The sequence below is a fragment of the Acipenser ruthenus genome, chromosome 7, assembly GCF_902713425.1.
Source record: "Acipenser ruthenus chromosome 7, fAciRut3.2 maternal haplotype, whole genome shotgun sequence".
Lineage (NCBI taxonomy): Eukaryota > Metazoa > Chordata > Actinopteri > Acipenseriformes > Acipenseridae > Acipenser > Acipenser ruthenus.
In genome coordinates, this window is record NC_081195.1 from 11,236,517 (window position 1) to 11,255,044 (window position 18,528).

The window sequence follows — 18,528 nt, forward strand, 5'->3', positions numbered from 1 at the left end:
TAAAACAACTAACCGCAGCGAAAACTAAACCATTCTATGCCAGTGTAATGGTGTTTAGTAGGAAACAGATAAACCTGAAAAGAGCAGAAATTTAGTAAAGGAATAATTGAGCAAACATAATTGACATCACTACATAATTTAATAATTTAAAAAATATGTATTTTTTTTATCTTGCCCTATTACTGGGCTAGCAAATGTGTTTATACAAGGGGTCATACTGAGTTACAGATGAGCAGTAACCAAGTGAGTGTGAATTATTCTGATCTATTGCCTATGGTAGCCAAACCTTGACAGCAGAACTGTATGGCTAATTACTGAAGGCAAGGCATATTTAGTTTGTACTTTTCTATTCACTTCTGGGCATTGGTACCCACTAGCTTCATTTCATTATGTAGTGCAGGTTGTTTTGTCTTCTCTTTTAAAACATTCTAGAGAGCTCTATAATGAGAGTGATTGAAGGTACTTGTAGCTAACAAAACAGTTTCACAATTCTCCACCGTGCATACCCATTTTATACAGGTCTCGAATGTTTTCATTTTAAAACATGATGGAAAGAAACCTCTGTTTGCAAGTCTTGCATTTCCTAGGTCATTTCTCATGGAGGGTTAAATTGTCCCGACCCATATAGATTCATATTGTAACATGCTTGACCCAGAGGACACTGCTGGGGTGAAATGACCAAGGAAGTAAATCGGTAAGAATTCCTTGATGGCATTACTTGCAAACATAGATTTCTTTAAACTAGAGTAGTACCAGATATGTCAAGTTTTAAAATGTGTTTCTTTAAAAACTCCACACCTTGAGGCGTGTGGTGTTAATGGAAGATTTATGAAATTATTGTGTTGGCTACAATTTCTTTAAGGTGTATATATACTGATGGTCCTCCTGCTCATGTTTAGGATTTTCCTATGTGTTTTGCTGATATACCTGTGACTCTTTCCACCTTTAAAATACAGTGATTCTGCATCATAAACTTTATTTCAGTAAATCTTGTATTTGATTTTAAGGAAAGGAGAAAATAAAATAAAAACAAAACATTGCTTTTCATTATTTACATAAATGTTTACAGAGAGTAATGAATGCTACAATGCAGGGAACTGACTTGTATTTGTTTCATTTTTAGGCTACCTGCTTTCAAGACGGGAGGGACAGGCAGGATCCCCAGAAAAGCCACTCTCTGATCTGGGCCGCCTGTCATACTTGGCGTATTGGAAAAGTGTCATATTAGAGTATTTATATTGCCACAAAGATAAACATATCAGTATCAAGGGAATAAGTAGAGCTACTGGAATGTGTCCACATGACATAGCAACTACTCTGCAGCAGCTCAATATGATTGACAAGCAGGATGGCAGGTGAGATTAGTGCTTTCAGTGTCTCACAAAGAAAAGTGTTTACCAATTACCTTAAGAATATGTGCAGGTGCAGGAATTAAGAATTATTTTATTTTTACCTGGATTTGTACTAGTGAAATATTTAATTCATTTGTCTAATCGTTGAGCTATTTTATTATAAATAATTATTTAAATATCTGTTAAGCATAATATTCCAATGAACTGTTTGTCATGATGCCACCATACAGACTACTGTATAACAGTATGTTTAGTGGGGATTTATTTTTTTCCATAGTATTTATGAGTTTTGAAGAATAAGAAATGAACCTAAAAAACGAATCAGATAATGTATTGTACCAGGTATAGCATTTATCGTTGGGGTAGAAGATTTAATCAAAACACCAAATTTGTTATGTTTTATTGTAGATATTCTCTAAGCCCTTATTTAAAACCTATATGAATTCTATAAGATCATGCTTTGCTGAAATAGTGTCTCATTATGTATACATGGCTTGTTTAATCAGAATAAAAACCTTTAAGACAGTCAAGCGGTCCATTTATTAATCGCGCGTCAGGCACGTCGGGTCTAATTAATTTTCACTCGTGCAGTTAATTTTAGACGCGCTGTTTAAAAGTATTTTTTTCCACAGTCAAATAGGTTTAAATGGCCCTGCATATCAACAAAGCACTCACTAGGCATCTCCAGCCCCTTTCGTTTGCTATAGCGTTCACCTATGTAAGAAATAAATAATAATAATAATAATAATAATAGTCGTACATACCGATCGTTCATCTCCGGATCACTCGTTTTATCACCAAACTCCTCAATAATGCGATCCAAGTCATTATTTTATTACTATAAAAAAAAAAGCTCTGCAAATGTCTGTGTTTTCTGTGCACTGATTCAGTCAGCCAACTTGTTTACTTACGACCCGCCCCGTTATCTGATACCAGATACCATGTATGACTATTCATGAGGTACGCCTTTTTATTTATTTATTTTTTTTTGACTTGTCTCGGCTCTTGTTGCTCCCATTCGGCAACTGAATGGTTTTCTCGCCTTTTCCTGGAGAAAAAATGACTAGAAACCCGTTTTTTGCGTTGCTATAATGATGTCGGACCCAGTCCGACAAAGGACCTGTGAGGAATAATTGCAATGTCGGACCCAGTCCGACAATGGACCGGAAAGGGTTAACATTGTCATAGGGAAGACTTCAGGATTTTGTGAGGTGATAAGCGTTCTCATCAAGGGGCTTACATTTAACTGTGGTCACCCCACAGTTGTAAGGCGCTAACAGGGTGCCAGGATTGGCATACAGTACATGCTCACCTAGATTGCTTTAGAACAGGAGACTGAAACAGCTGGTTGCCTTCAGTGGGGCATCAGTGATGCAGGAACACAGATAATGGGTCCCTTACTTTTTAAGGTTATGCACTGAAGTCATTCTACACTTAGATTTGGCGACACATCCCAAGTAGAGCAGGCGTTCCCGAAACATTTTTCCAAAGACTGTTCTGATTTCTAAATTGAAGGATGCCCTACAGTTAAGGAATTTAATTATCTGGTGCATTACTTTTTCTGCTTAGTATTCAGTTTACTAGATATAGTCTTCAGGAGTGTTAGAATATTGTCTTTAATTAATTTTTAGGTTTGTAATTATCCGAAGAGAGAAGATGATTGAAAAGCACATGGAAAAGCTGAAGGCTAATCCCCGTCTGAATGAAGTAGATGCAGAATGCCTGCGATGGACTCCATTAGTAGTTTCTAATGCTGCTGTTTCTGAAGAGGAACGAGAAGCTGAAATGGAAGTATGTACTCTTTATAATTCCTAATAATTATTTTTATTCTATTAGTCTATATGTTTTTTAGGCAACTATGAGATGTTTATATATACTTAGTACTCCCACATCAGAATGTATGGCAAGTCTGAACTGTGTTTATTAACTTACTCCAAATTGATCAGTGTCAGCAGGCATGTAATGTAGTGCAAAGTGACCTGAATCAAGTCATTGCATTATTAATAGTTTTAGATATTCCATGAAATGTAATCTTCTGTGGTTGATTTTCATAACTGCTGCAATGAGACCTAAAGCTAATCAAGTTGCAGTCCCCTTATTCATGGTAATGTTGTTATAAGTTAGATTAATGTAGTTTGTTATATTGATCATGTAAACAATGTATTGCTTCCCTGATTTGATGTTTTTTTTTCCTCTCCTGAAGGCTGAGCATTTAATGGAACAGGCTAGTTGTTGGGAAAAAGAAGAGCAAGAGATGTATCCTCTAAAAATCAACAATAGACAACCTTCTACAAAGGTTCCTTGCAAAAATACATTCTTGCGATCTCCACAGTGCCTCTCAACAATTGCAGAACGGTCTACTGATCAATCTAAAGAAGGCAGTGAGGAGGAGGAGGAGGAGGATGAGGATGAGGATGATGATGAATATGGTGCCCAAGCAAGTTCACCCCCCATTCTGACAAAAGCACAGGCAATGCTGGGCTTTAAAAGAAAGGTATGCATAAACTAAAGTATTCATTGTAGGTAGGTAAATTTGAAAAAGAGATGTGTTCTATGTGTGCTACACCTACTATAGCACTATTTTCCATTATTTCTTGTGTGTGGTTTTGTAAACGAAGGCTATATTTTTAGAAATGCTTCCTCAAAGGGTGACTTTGTATTGACATTTGTTACAGCTCTTGATTAGAAAGCATATGACTTGACATACTCATTTAATGAAATTGTGTCGTCTTATACCTGTGTAGTACAGTAGGCCAATATATGATGTGGCTTACACTATAGAAGTCTAAGTCATCCAGTAGTCTTCTGACTGTGAAAATGTTTAATTTATTTGTCTTTCTAACTGAACGATTGAACAAGAAATGTTTTGGAAAAATGCTGTATATTTTTGTATGTATTTCTTTATTTGTGGGGAACAACGTGATGGTAACAGCAGTTTAGTTTTAAGCTTTTAAAGCACCGCCCTCTTGTGTCCAAAAGGAGTGCTGCTCATGTCAAACCTGTTTTTGAATGACTCAAGGATTAGAAAATGTACATATTTTGCTATGTATGTACATATCTTTGTATGGATAAGTATTTTTCTAAAATATTACATTTTGAGATTACAACTCAGAAAAGCTTCATTAAATAAAATATGTAGTTCACACACAATCCTAGTTGAATTGATTTATATTAATTATTGAGTGCCATAAATTTGCTCTATGACGGGACGGAACTTTCCGTTTGTTTGGATTCTCTATTCAAGTACATGACATAGGAGGTTAGCAGTAGACACGTACTAGTAGATTATAAGTCAGGGGATGCTGCTGGTAACCATGAAGTTAAGGTAATTTTGTAGATATTTGTTCCTCTTTTGTCAGTCTAGCACACAAGCTTAATTTAAAGCACAAAAAGCAATATTTTACAGTTCCTAATGCAAACTTGTGTGTTTCTCCCCCCCCCCCACCCCCCCCAGAGGCCTTCCATACTCAGAAGAAAAAGAGGTCGTAAACGTAGGCGTGTTAACAGTAGTGTTACAACAGAAACTATATCTGAAACAACAGAGGTTCTTCGTGAACCGTTTGAGAACTCTGAAGAACAGCCAATGCCCCTACTAGAACCTACATGCCGGAGGGATGGAGAAGATGAAGAAAAGCCAGTCGGAAAAATCTTGAAATATCGTTGTGGCAAACAGAGATACATTAAAGCTGAAGAAAATGACAAACATAAATACAGAAGTCAAATTCGGGAGGAAGAGCAAAATAAAGGTCATTTTTTGTTTTATCTTTTCTTCCTTTCTCAATTTGTTTATATAAGAAAATCATTTACCCTCCTGTTTTTGGCAAGTTTAATTTCAATTAACACCCCTCCTACTTATTACTGTTAATATTAACAGTAAAAATAGCTGAATTTTCAACTATTTTGATGAGATTTATTTATTCGTATTGTTTCCTGTCAATAATTAGTTTTTATTATTAAATGTAGCTCTTCATTATTTTAATACCTACTGTCCCTCGATTCCTCATTCACTGCATTCTGTAATTTACTTGTTGTTTGTGAATGCCTTTGTCACCAGTTCAAAATTTCTCAGTTCATTATAAATGCAAATGGTTTAACCTCTAATTAATCCAGACAAGAAAAATGATGTGGAGTACATTCAATAAGCTTTTGCTTCCAAAATAATAATAATCCTCATCGAGTGACATCAGGGGTTTTGTAATAAAACAAATGTAACAAAAGAAAGAGTGCATAAAGGAGACTTTTGAAATGACAGCAATACTTTTTCACGACAAAACAGGAGAATACCATTTTTGTTTAAGAACATGTTTATTTTCCCTGACATTCTTTGCATTGATCTTGGTATAAATAAATTGGCTGTTAAACAGTATTATAAATGGTAGGTATATTGGGATTCTGCAGTTATAATTAAGATTGAATTTCCCAGCTTTAATTTGTGTATCAAAAAATCACTAGTAAATAGTGTTAGTTGAAGGGTGAGGTACATCTCTATCAATATTGTATTGCATGACTTTATTAACTTACTAAAAATTATTATTTTTTTGTTTGTTTGTGTGTGTATTTGTAGACCTACCATCTAGTGGGGCTGTATTAAAAAAGAATAAGGAAGGCAATTCTCAACCCATGAAGCGTAAAAAAGGTTGGCCAAAAGGAGTAAAGCGAGGTCCACCTAAGTGGAGGCGCAAGAAGGAAAGAAAGACTGGATTCAAGCTGAATCTGTACACACCCCCTGAAACTCCTATGGAAGCTGACCATCAGGTCTTGGCAGAGGAACAGAAGGAACACCCAGAAAAAGCGCCTACGATCACAAAGGAAGACAGTGAGCGGAGTAAAGAAACTGACCCGTTGGATACTGATCTTGAAAAGTTGCTCTCTGTGTCCCAGAGTCCTGAAGAGGTGCTTTCTAAAAAACAGGAAGATAAATTTGATATAATAGGGCCTCCTGAAGATGCTGACAGACATGGTGAAGGCCAAGAAGGTCCTGATCATGGAGGGAAGAACCAAGAAGAAACCGAGAATGTAGCTGAACAGCAGGAAGAACCTGCCCCTGCAGGGGAACATGAGGAGGAAGATGAAGATGATGAGGAACCAGTGCATAACGAAGATCATGATGCTGATGATGAAGATGACAGCCATGTAGATTCATCAGAGTTAGAAAAGGTGGAGAATTCTGTGTTGGTATTGAAGGAGCAGCCTGAGTGTCAGCAACCTTTTTTAGACATGAATGTTACAACCAGTGCTGTGCAAAATGATCATAATGATGATACTAATGTGAACTGTGGTGGAGATCTTTCAGCTGATATTGATAATGCTGCTGATTCTGAACGTGCTCTTGATTCTGAGTATGAAGATGAAAATAGTCATGACCCTGACCAAAAGGAAAGTGAAGCAGTGATCCCTGTTATAAAAGGTGATCCCACTGTTTGTACAGAAATTGACACTGAAACTGTGCAGGCAGTACAGGCTCTTACCCAAGAAAATAATGAGCAGGAAGATACTTTCCAAGACTGTGTGGAAACACAGGAAGCGTGTAGGAGTTTGCAAAGTTATACACATATAGACCAAAGCCCTCAAATGACCATAATAGATGACTGCCATCAATCAGATCATAGCAGTCCCATATCATCAGTCCATTCCCATCCCAGTCAATCGGTTCGTTCTGTGACTAGTCCAGCAGTATCGATTCTAGAAAGCAGCTATACACAAATTAGCCCTGATCAGAATGCCATTTCTATGCCGTTACAAAATATGGAAACCAGCCCAATGATGGATGTCCCTTCTGTTTCAGACCACTCACAACAAGTTGTAGACAGTGGATTTAGTGATCTTGGCAGTATTGAGAGCACAACTGAAAACTATGAAAATCCTAGCAGCTATGATTCCTCATTGGGGAGCAGCATTTGTGGAAATAATTCATCCCAAAATAGCTGCTCGTATAATAACATCTCTTCCAGTAGCCTTACTCAGAACAGCTGTGCTGTGACACAACAAATTACAAATATTAATGGAAGCTGTAGTATGATGCAACAGAACAGCATTAACTCTCCTCAAAATTGTAGTGTTAAATCTCCACAAGGATGTGTCCTAGAAAGACCCCCCAGCATCCAGCAGCAGTTGCCACAATGTGGCATGTCTAACAACTTTACACCACCAATGCAGCTGACAGATATTTCTGAGTCCAATCCAAATATCGGAATTTATGAAAGGATGGGCCAAAGTGATTATGGTGGTTGTCATTATCCACAGCCATCCGCCACTTTTAGCCTGGCAAAACTACAGCAATTAACCAACACACTTATGGACCATCCATTGCCTTATAATCATTCAGCTTCTGTCACATCCTATGCAAACAGTGTATCTCTATCTTCACAGCTTAGTAACACAGGCCTTGTTTCTTTATCTCAGTCTCCACATTCTGTCCCTGGAGGACACCAAGCACAGGCAACAATGACGCCTCCACCTAACCTTACCCCACCCCCAATGAATCTTCCTCCTCAATTACTGCAGCGTAACATGGCAGCTCCAAACATGGGACTCCCACCCTCCCAGAGACTTCAGACTCAAATGCCAGGCAAAAGCCATGTCTCAATGCGCTGTAAATCCGCTCCTCTGTCACCTCATCAGCAACAGATGTATGGAAGGGCCTCGCAGACTGTAGCCATGCAGGCACCTACAAGGACACTAACCATGCCTCGAATGAATATGGGTGTAAACCTAATGCCTGCGCCAGCTTACAATGTCAACTCTATGAACATGAATATGAACACTCTGAATGCTATGAATGGGTACAGGATGTCTCAACCAATGATGAACAGTGGCTACCATGGAAATCATGCATACATGAATCAAACAGCACAGTACCCTATGCAGATGGGAATGATGGGAACTCAGCCATACCCCCAGCAGCCCATGCAGGGCCCACCACACAGCAACATGATGTACACTCCACCAAGCCACCATGGTTACATGAACACAGGCATGTCGAAACAATCTTTAAACGGATCCTTCATGAGACGATAAATGTACCTTGTTAATTACTATTTATAAGTGCATTGTATATCAAAATGCACAACTATGCCTGGAGCATCACTTTTTGAAAACCAGCACTTGGTATGAATGCAAAAAAAGTCTTTATGAAGGCATTTTTTTTTGTTTGTTTTTATTGAAAGCCTTACATCATCAAATAAAGATGACTTTTCTTTGTTGATTTCATGTTATACTCCTTTGATGAATGAAGCCTAAGTTGTTAAACTGTGGCAAAGAAGGCTTCAGCAGTTGGACTGCATTTGAGTGGCAGACTGTATAATGGAGCTATTTAATGTGCCTGCTACAACTATAAGATTTTTGGACATTACAGTCTTTTAAAGAAAACTCTCCAGTAGTTCTGCGTTTGTGTTCCATTCTTCTGCCTTTATATATTTAAGTTATTGTAAAATTGATTTTATTATTTTTTTTGTTTGTATTTTGGTATGGTGACACATAGCATGCTACAAAGTCTTTGTTAGTGACAGTGCATAAGATAATACTGTACAAGTGTTGTGCTTAATAGCAAGCCATTTTTAAAATGATTGACCTTGGATTAGGTTTCCCCAGTATGGGAGTAAGATGAAACTATATTTTTGTTATTTCTAATACTGTAAAAATGTAAAACAGTCCTGTTTCAGTTAAGGTTTTATTGCTAAATGTGTATAATTCAGTACTTTTGTAACAAAATTCTTTAAATGAGGCAGCTTTCTGTTTTTATAAATGCAAACTGATTTCTGTCTAAATAATGAAGCATATCTCAGTGTTTGTACTGGTACAGTTCTAAATCATTTCAAAGAACATGCCCAGGATTTAAAAAAAGAAAGAAAAAGGTAAATTTAGTCTAAAGTTGCTATTTTACAAAAATGCCTTTAACCTTACATTTTCATTCCATCTGTAGATTTTTCTATCTTTTATAAAATGTTGGAGTTATATTTTACAAAAACATAGAGCTGTAGCCTGTGAATAGACCAAACTAAGCTAGCAAATCGCATGTAAAAAGCAAATTGTATTTGTGTCTGTTTTATATTGCTTTTTTGTAGCCTTTGTACCTGTACAGAATGACTTGGGAATGAGAAGGAAAGCTGGATATGTGTACAAAATAGAACAGAAGGAAAGTCCTGTATTTATCAGTTATCTTTTTAGCCAGTCACTTAAAACAATACACAAAAAATACACAAAAAAGCTGTACATTTTAACATAAAATAAATTATGATGAGCCATTCTTGGACTTCTGTGATTAGTACTTGTGTACTTTTTTTGTGTCTATGAAATACAAATCTTTGTTCTGTGTAATTTCTAGCAGTACAGAAGCTGGTGGTCTTCCTACAAAAATATTGTTATATTCCTCTAAAAATAACTGCCTGTGGATTTCTTTTAATTAGAGTAATTGTAAAACAAAACAAAAATCCATATCATAGAAAGTAAAACCTAAAACATTTGACATTTATTGTGGATGGATTTAAGAAATATTTTGTGTAATACCCGTCATTTCTTTTTTTATTTATTTATTTTTTAAAGCAATTAAAAATCTTTATGGACCAAATAAACATCAACTTTACTTAAGGTAATTCACATAATGTCAGTAAAATACTGTATATACACAATCAACAAAAAATAAGTACAGTCAACTCTCGATTAACCGGGGTAATGGGGGGGGTGGGGGGTGGAAGGAGGTCACGGATAACCCAAAATCACAGTTAAAACAAAACTAGTCAAAACGTGGTACAAAATTGATTTAATGTAAACTTATTTAGTTAAAATTACATCCAATATTTAGGAACACATTTACCATTCTACAGACGTCATCCAAAAGTGTAAAAATAATACAAGTACAATAAGGAACACAAAACATCACATAAATTGCTTGACAAAAAACGGCCAAAAGGTTACACTATTTTAAAATAATGTTGTCTGTTAATGTTGTCTGTTTCTTAGCTGAGCTCTCCTTTTTTCGAATATTAGAACGAAGCCTACGCAACATCAGTTTGTCACTGAGCAAACTGTCCTTCACTTTCTAAATAGTCCAGCAGACAGTCTAAGTGATTAAGCGCAGCACCATGCGTGATCTTGTTTTTGCTAGCTAGCCCCTCCCCCTCACTATCGCTGTCATTCTCCTCTCCGCCAAGCGACCTCACAATGTCGTCCTTTGTCAGTCTCTTGTATCGTATTGTTCCAAACAATAGACGCCTTCTGATAGATGTTTTCACTGATTTGTAGTACATTTTAATTTTTTCACAAATGCACAATCTATATTATTTTTTACCACGGTTAATCTGCAAACCGGTTAATCCGCCCCTGGATAATCAAGAGTTGACTGTACTACCATTTTAGTCATTAGCCCTAAATGCATGTTGATAGTTGAACACACTCCTATATGAAAGTCAATTTAACATATCTACAGTGGTTATCGGTATGCTGATCGCAAAAGCAGATGTAGCATGTTAAGAAACGTATTGCTGTTTTATAATTTAGAATAATGAATTTCAGCACCAGTGCTGAATCACTGAACACAATTTTAGATAAGAGCATAAAAATTATTTGGTCAGCATCCCTCTCAAATAAAGGTTGAAAAAAAGCCAACTTGCTGTAATATGAGGAATGGATTGTTGAGTTGCTTAAGGTAAAATATGTTTTGCTAAAACTAACTGATATACCAAGGTTCATAGGGATAATTAGGGATATGTATTTTTAAAAACACACGTGTAGATATTTTTCTTGCATACTGAAAATTAAAAACTTAATTCCCAAAGAACAAGCAAAAGCTTTCAACCAACTATTTATCTATGTGAAAACCATTATGACTGGGACATACTGAAACGTGAGCATGATTGCAGTGAATCAATTGCTTCCTATCCTGTTCAGTCTCCTACATGGTTACAATTTGTTAAATGTACTGTATCTTCCTTTTCTCCATTTTGTTCACCATTTGAATTGACATCATTCTTTGCATTCTTTTTCTCTATTAGCAGATTTATGTCAAGTTGTCTTAGCTGTTTTAAGAAGCCACGATTGGGTAAAATGCACCTGTGCTTAATCACTTCATTAATCGCATCCACAACTGTCATGTTTTTATAAATCATTAGGTAGGCTAGAACCAGAGTGGCAGATCTGCTTCTTCCCATTGCACAATGTACCAGAAGCTTATCTAAAAAAGAAAAAAGACATTTTAGAAAAGCATTTCCTAAATTCTACTGTTTATAGTCTATGTATAACCTTTAGGTAAAGGATGGATACTGTACCTATCTGAAATTGCACCCCTGAGGGAAATTAATGGAGACCTTTACATTTTGGCAAAATTGGTTGGCAACTATTCAAGTATGAGATGTGTGGATACTCAGAGGATTGTGCCAAATGCTGAATTTTTTATCCTCATTGATAATACAGTATATTTAATACTGTTGTCTGTCTGGAACCAAAATAATATTTTGGGGAAACCCTAGGTAGTTCCAGATGGAGAACAGTTTGAAATGTGTTATAAATAGGGCAAAAAATTAACATTTTAGTTTTTTAAAAAAATGACAAGTATGACTGTTTACATTTTAGGGGGGCTAATTTCCCACCTTCTAGGCCCCCATTCTCTGAATCAAATACAGACTAATGAATCTGAGGCTGAACATGCTCTGTCTGAGGTGCTGTATCCTCTACTTTTACAATTCAGTCAATGCACATTCTGAGGTATGCCATTTATATTAAAGGATAAGACTAGAAGAATAGAATCTTCTATAAATGTTAGCAACCTCAATATGATTCATTTCTATTGCAGTCACAGTTTATTGTTTATGGGAAGTGTATACTCTTTTAAAGACAGAAATCTAGTCCAGTACTTCAGAGTCCAAAGTGGCAGTCAATATATATATCCTCTTGTTTGTTGTGTACAGTTTAATAGGGGGAGGGGGGTTGCATGAGGATATATGACAGGTATACTATATAATAAAGTTGTTAGAACATGTATTATGTTTGATTTATTTAACCTGTATTACACTGAAATTAAAATAAGTAGTAGTTTTATTTTAATACTGTACTATTAAAAATTGTACTTTACCAAAAAAAAAAAAAAAAAAAAAAAGATTATGCAATACTTACTTTTTGGATTACTGAGTGCACTGTCAATAAATTGGGTAGCAGGATAAAAAAACTGGCTGAGATCAAATCGGGGAAGATCCTCTGCTTCAACTCCGTAATACTCAATGGCCATGTCGCTATAATATTCAGGACCTGTGCCAACATTCCATTTGCCATCAGCTGCATTAAGAACATGTGTCATTCCCATCTTTTCCAGATTGTATCGATCTAAAGCTGTCTTCCTGCAAGTAAAATGAGGACAATAATGAGATTAGATACATTTGCCAGGAAAGACATTGCATGGTACAGTATGTGTGATTGATTATCATTTCCACTTTATTAAAAACTGCATTCAATGTTTAAATGATCCAATACTGTAGATCCCAAGACTTGATAGTAAACTATTGTACATTACATAAAGGCAGTGGTTCTCAATTTTTTTGTTCGCGTACCACGCAAAAACAGTATAGCTGACTGAAAAATAAGCACATAAAAAATCACTATAATACTAAGAATAACCGTAGACTTACCTTTCTTTGTCGTAATGCGATGGGTGGGCTTGTTTGTGAGCAAAGCTATTTTAAAATTTGAGTTTTAAAGAACCGTTTCATTAACAGGACATTACCGAGAGCTGGGAAAAAACAGACTGCTTTATTTTTAAATTGATAATTACAGCAGAAATTGATTTAATAATCTGAGAAGTTACAATACACCCATGCAGTACCAGCTACGAATCTCCAGCTATAATCTTAAAACAGAATGTTTGGATGCTCCACGCTGATTGGCTGTTGAGGATTTCTTACCCTGCAGTTAATAGTACAAATTGGCTGTTGAGGATTTTAATAGTACAATGCACGGCAGAACTTTATTTTTGCTGAAGCACAGCAAAAATAAAACACATATTAAACTTACAATAAATACACATTGTTGTGAGAGGTCTTTTAAAAAATGAGGGACATTCCTTTTGTCACATTTGATCTTCTAAGAGACATGACAATGGACAAGTGCCTAAAATTACAAGAACCAAACCTCGGTTGGGGAAAAAAAAAAGCAAGACACAAAGATTTATGTCAGCTCTGTTTATGGAGCGATTGGTACCAGCACTGAGGCTTCATTCATTTGAATTAATTATAATAAATGGTAACATTGAAAACTTTCAGTTTTAATGTTTACAACAAATAGAATCTTGTTTGAGGATTATTTTTTCTGTTTCTGTTTTTTTGAAAAATGGTTTTATAAACGGGATAACACTCCAGGACTTGGTGTTGTATATGGCTTTGTTGGATGAACCAACCCAACTACAGCTGTATGTTAATGCAACACAACGCACACCCTGTCCTGTGTTATCTTTACAAGCTGCTGTCTTTACTAGGGAAAACTCACTCAAATTTTGGGTTTGCAGTGGGATCTATAAACTGTGCTGCCGCTTCCTTTCCACGGACCACCTGAAAAGAGCTGGCGGACCACAGATTGGGAAGCACTGCATTAAGGGATAAGAGAATTAAAGGTACACTATTACATTTAGGTAACCAGATCCTGAATGCAAACTTATTCCCATGAAGAATAAATTAATTTCCCTTAATCTGATCTATTTCTAACTTCTGCAAACCTGCTGGTTGTTACTGTGAAGCACTAGTTTTGATGGCATTTAGTAAAACAGGTCTTTTAAATAAATTATAGGTTTGTTTCTATAATATAAAGCAATATGTAATCTGGATAAATGTAATCCAGCAGTGACATTTTCTGAAAAGATGGATCAAAAGGATCCAGATAAGTAATCTCAATTACAAAATCCAGATCACTTAAGAACATAAGACCGTTTACAAATGAGAGGAGGCCATTCGGCCTATCTTGCTCGTTTGGTTGTTAGTAGCTTATTGATCCCAGAATCTCATCAAGCAGCTTCTTGAAGGATCCCAGGGGATCAGCTTCAACAACATTACTGGGGAGTTGGTTCCAGACCCTCACAATTTTCTGTGTAAAAAAAGTGCCTTTGATCCAGATTACAAGTTTTGAAAAACCAGCCCCAGGTGACCAATATTTTCTAGTTTATTCATTTTTAATACAATTTCTTTAAAGTAATTGACTGGAAAATCTCTGTTGCAATGGAGGCTTTGCTAAATCCCACCTCTTACTGGTATTACATATTTCAAATTGGATGGAACAAAATTGTGGCTTACTCATCGCCTATGTAAAGGTTTGGCCACACCTCGTTGACATGTGTGAATTTCACAGGAGTATGCCAGAAAAGACGCTCCAGCTCGAAGGCTCCAGGTGTTACATATTTGTCCTCTGGATCTATCTTCACTGAAGCATATGCATTTTTCTTCTTTTGAGTCTTTGGCCAGTTAGAAGTCATTTTCAATGAAACCCTTTTTCTTCTTCCTGGTTTTGATTGTGTTACCTGAAATAGAAATGTATTGCTTTTTGTTTTATTAAACATATCAGAGACCTAAAATTAAAAATAACGCATTAAGCATTACTTATGTTTCACATTCGATCTATTACCCTTTCATAAAGTTAAAATAACATTTAATGAAGATGATTAACTCTATTATGTGTATGAAAATGAGTTAATTACACTTTTTTTTTTTAATTAAAATTTTATCTTGAGAACCACAAATTTTAGATTTTATGATGCATAATATTAGCAATGCAATTGCGAAAAATGAGGGCAGGGGAGAAGTAGTCCATTGTCTAGTATATAGTTGTAGTAAAAAGTTTACATACCCCAATGGAAATCTATCATTTCTAGAAATTTCTTGAAAACCAAGAATTTTAGGAAAAATCTTTTGTATCAAAAGTTTTGCTTTTGTGGATGAGGAAAAGTTACAAGAAATAGATATCTAAAAATATTTATTAAAGCAATTTTTTGCAAAACTCAAAAAATGCTAATTCAAAAGAATTCATACCCTTTGATACTATGATAGTATTGTCTACAAGTTGCTAGAAATTTTAATATGATAATGCAGAACGTAATTCTAGAAAATCCTGGATTGTAGGTGAACATTGTTAGAGAGTATAAAAGGGTTAGACATAGGATGATTGCTGTCATTACCAATAAGTCAATATGGGAAAAAGTAAAGAGCTATCTAAAGACCTTAGGCAGAAAATGATTTATTGTCATAAAGCTGGAGAAGGATACAAGACGATTTCCAAGCATTTGAATATCCCAATTTTAACTATTGTTTCTATTATCAAGAAGTACAAGACCCGTGGCACTGTTACAACGCTTCCTCGGTCTGGAGGAAAGAAGGTTCTTTCACCAAGAACAAGTAGAAGAATTCTGAGGAAGGTTAATAACAATCCGAGATTGACTGCCAAAGTTATTCAAAGGGAATTGGCTGCAAGTGGGACTGGGGTTTCCATTTTAACCATTTCTCAATGGTTGCAGGCCAAGGACAATCGCTTAAAGTTTGCAAAACGGCATTTGAATGATGGATATGAGTTCTGGTCAAAGGTTTTGTGGAGTGATGATACAAAAATCGAGCTATTTGGTCACGCTGATAGTCGTTATGTTTGGAGAAAGTCTGGTGAGGCGAACAAAGAAAAGAACACTGCCTGCTGTCAAGCATAGAGGTGTTAATATCCTTTTATGGGGCTGTTTTTCCTCTAATGGCACAGGAAATTTAGTTCCAATACATGGTAAAATGGATTTCATAGCATACCAAAAGATATTGGCCAATCATCAGAAACCCTCCACTACAAAACTTGGTTTAAAGCGCAACTGGATGTTCCAACACAAAAACGATCCAAAGCACACATCAAAATCTACTTTGGAATGGTTAAAGAAGAATAAAATCAAGGTTCTGGAATGGCCTAGTCAAAGTCCTGATCCAAGTCCGATTAAGAATCTTTGGTATGAGTTGAAGAAGGCTGTGCACAAGAGAAGTCCTCGGAATTTGAATGAACTGGAACAATTTTGCATTGAAGAATGGTAAAAAAAATCACTAAAGAATCATGCCAAAAGCTCATTATTAGAGGTTATTATTACTAAAAGGTGCCTCAACTAGCTATTAATTTAATTTTCCTTGTCTGGGTATGAATACTTTTGAATTAGCATTTTTGGAGTTTTGCAAAAACAAATTGCTGAAATAAATTATTTGATATCTATTTCTTGTAACTTTTTTTTTTTTTCCTCATCCACAAAAGCAAAACTTTTGCTACACAAGATTTTTCCTATAATTCTTTGTTTTTGAGAAATTTTGAGCAATTATAAATTTCCATTGGGGCATGTAAACCTTTGACTACAACTGTGCATATATATATATATATATATATATATATATATATATATATATATATATATATATATATATGCTTTAAACAATATTAAACTATTAACATGCAAGCTTTCCTTCATAGTTGCCTTTAATAAAGAAAGTACTTTCTACAATACAAAATGCACTATCATTCCATACCTCGTTCACTTGCTGTGTGATGCTAGCCAGGAAGAGCTTTGTGAAAACCAGGGAGCAGGAGAGTTGCTCAGTTACTGACAGTAAATGATATTTTTAGAGCACTGATCTGCTGTGTCTGACCTTTGCTATGTTTTACCCAGCCACGAAGGAGAATCTTCTCATGTGCTAATAACATATCCCTGCTCTGAAACCTTCCACCTGACGCTTGCTACTGCTCAGTGACGAGTAAATGCTATGCATACTGCTATGGGGTGACCGAACAGGATACATTTCCCATTTTGGTTTAGGCGTGTCAAATAACCTAACCTATTTTAATCTCTTTTTGAGGATACCCTCTTGAATTAGCTGTCCGGCATTTTTAGCAGTGGGAAAGCCACCTTGTTATGTAGTTGAAGAGTTTTTCAGGGCATTTTTTTAAAGTAGATTAAGATTGTTAATATGAGTATTTTAACAACAACTAATTCTCTTGATAAAGTAAAAAAAAAAAAAAAAAAAGTTAAAAACGTGGTTACAAATCCGTTTTTATTTCATTTTGTTTTTCAGTAATATTCGGTGGCTCATTGAGGACACGTGGGGAGGGGGGGGGGGGGTGTATAAAAATTGTCATGTCAAAATCTAAAGACAAAATTAAGTAATAAAATATGTTCTATGCATCCCTGTGACATCTCGAACATGCAAAGCTAAAGCTGAGCGAAACAATAAGCAAGTGGGCCTGGGTTATTATGAAACTGGAAAGGTAACGGTAATGGCATTTTAGTCTATAGTGAAATTAACACCACTGTATATTTTGTTCAGGTCTATTTTACTTTTAAATCTTTAAGCACTGCTGTCATCTGGAGTACCAATGAAATGATCAAACCTGGCCATTTCTGTAATTGATATGTTCAAGTATTTTAATAACTTGTGTCATGAGTATTTCTATTTTACCAGACAATTGATCATCCACTTTAGCTTGCCTGGTCATTTCTTTGTGAAAATGTAATCACCTGATGTGCATGCCTTGCAAACTACTTTTTAACAACTTCTGCTTTTTTTGCTAAGATCTTTAACAGTGTTCTCTATTAAGTTATATGACACAGCATTTTCTAAAATGAAACTGTTCTAATTCAGTTAAAGAATTGCTTTATTGCAAATGTAGATGCACCATCACTTGCTTTGCTTGTTTGTTTGTGTTCTGTACCATAACATTATCCCAGCTGTATTAGTATTGGAATTCAGCTTGGCAGCACAGATTAAGATGCAGTTGTGTTGAGTTCATGTAGGCTTATATTGCTGAAGGTGTCCAGATCAGAAGGGTTTAATAATAATATCTATACTGATCATCAAAAGAAACATATCACTTATATTTGAGCATCAAAAGAAACATATCACTCATATCTGAGCATCAAAAGAAACTTATCACTTATATTTGAATACAATTCACTAGATGTGATCAAAAAATGACTTCTGAAATGAGATTCTGTTTTAGAGCAGGTGCAGTGACTTTTTATTGTGCTGATTAACATTGACATCACGAAGATGCTGCAAATTGATCTGTCGATCTTGGGCAGGTGTTGTGACTCTTGGTCTCCCAGTTCATGGCCTGTCATTGACAGAGTGTGTCTGGTTATGCCGTCTCGCCAGGTTTGAAATGGCTGGCTGTGAGCACCCAAGACGGCGAGCCACAGTAC

The 18,528-nt window shown here is 35.8% G+C and overlaps 2 protein-coding genes across 19 annotated transcripts in view; one reads left to right on the top strand and one right to left on the bottom strand.

Annotated features, from left to right (window-relative positions):
* Positions 1–9,597, top strand: part of LOC117416010 (histone acetyltransferase KAT6B-like) — a 43,709-nt gene extending 34,112 nt beyond the window's left edge. For 16 of the 17 annotated variants that reach the window (XM_059026349.1, XM_059026351.1, XM_059026358.1 and 13 more), the window contains 5 exons: positions 1,124–1,355; positions 2,984–3,143; positions 3,556–3,846; positions 4,807–5,098; positions 5,917–9,597. In XM_059026349.1, coding sequence (XP_058882332.1) covers positions 1,124–1,355; positions 2,984–3,143; positions 3,556–3,846; positions 4,807–5,098; positions 5,917–8,369 — 3,428 coding nt within the window. In that variant the 3' untranslated portion in view covers positions 8,370–9,597. The remainder of the gene's footprint in view (positions 1–1,123; positions 1,356–2,983; positions 3,144–3,555; positions 3,847–4,806; positions 5,099–5,916) is intronic. The other variant, XM_059026354.1, reaches the window with a different exon arrangement.
* Positions 9,598–9,802: 205 nt separating this feature from the next.
* On the bottom strand, positions 9,803–17,075 carry LOC131737444 (dual specificity phosphatase 29-like). 2 transcript variants are annotated; one of them, XM_059026362.1, is made up of 4 exons: positions 16,859–17,075; positions 14,618–14,841; positions 12,459–12,679; positions 9,803–11,520 (listed from the first exon to the last, which is right to left on the bottom strand). In XM_059026362.1, exons 2-4 carry the CDS (start codon positions 14,794–14,796, stop codon positions 11,234–11,236), a joined length of 687 nt encoding a protein of 228 aa, XP_058882345.1. In that variant the 5' UTR covers positions 14,797–14,841; positions 16,859–17,075; the 3' UTR covers positions 9,803–11,233. The 2 variants fall into 2 exon arrangements, with proteins under 2 accessions (XP_058882345.1, XP_058882347.1); XM_059026364.1 differs by lacking the exon at positions 16,859–17,075 and adding an exon at positions 13,821–13,917 and having other exon boundaries at positions 14,618–14,727.
* Between the last annotated feature and the right edge of the window lie 1,453 nt (positions 17,076–18,528).

Excerpts from the sequence above, each read along its gene's own strand:
- LOC131737444 (XM_059026362.1), bottom strand. The coding sequence starts at position 14,796 with ATGACTTCTAACTGGCCAAAGACTCAAAAGAAGAAAAATGCATATGCT. Across the intron at positions 12,680-14,617 it reads AACCTTTACATAGGCGATGA|GAAGACAGCTTTAGATCGAT; the intron begins GTAAGCCACAAT and ends TTTTACTTGCAG. Across the intron at positions 11,521-12,458 it reads TGCACTCAGTAATCCAAAAA|ATAAGCTTCTGGTACATTGT; the intron begins GTAAGTATTGCA and ends TTTCTTTTTTAG.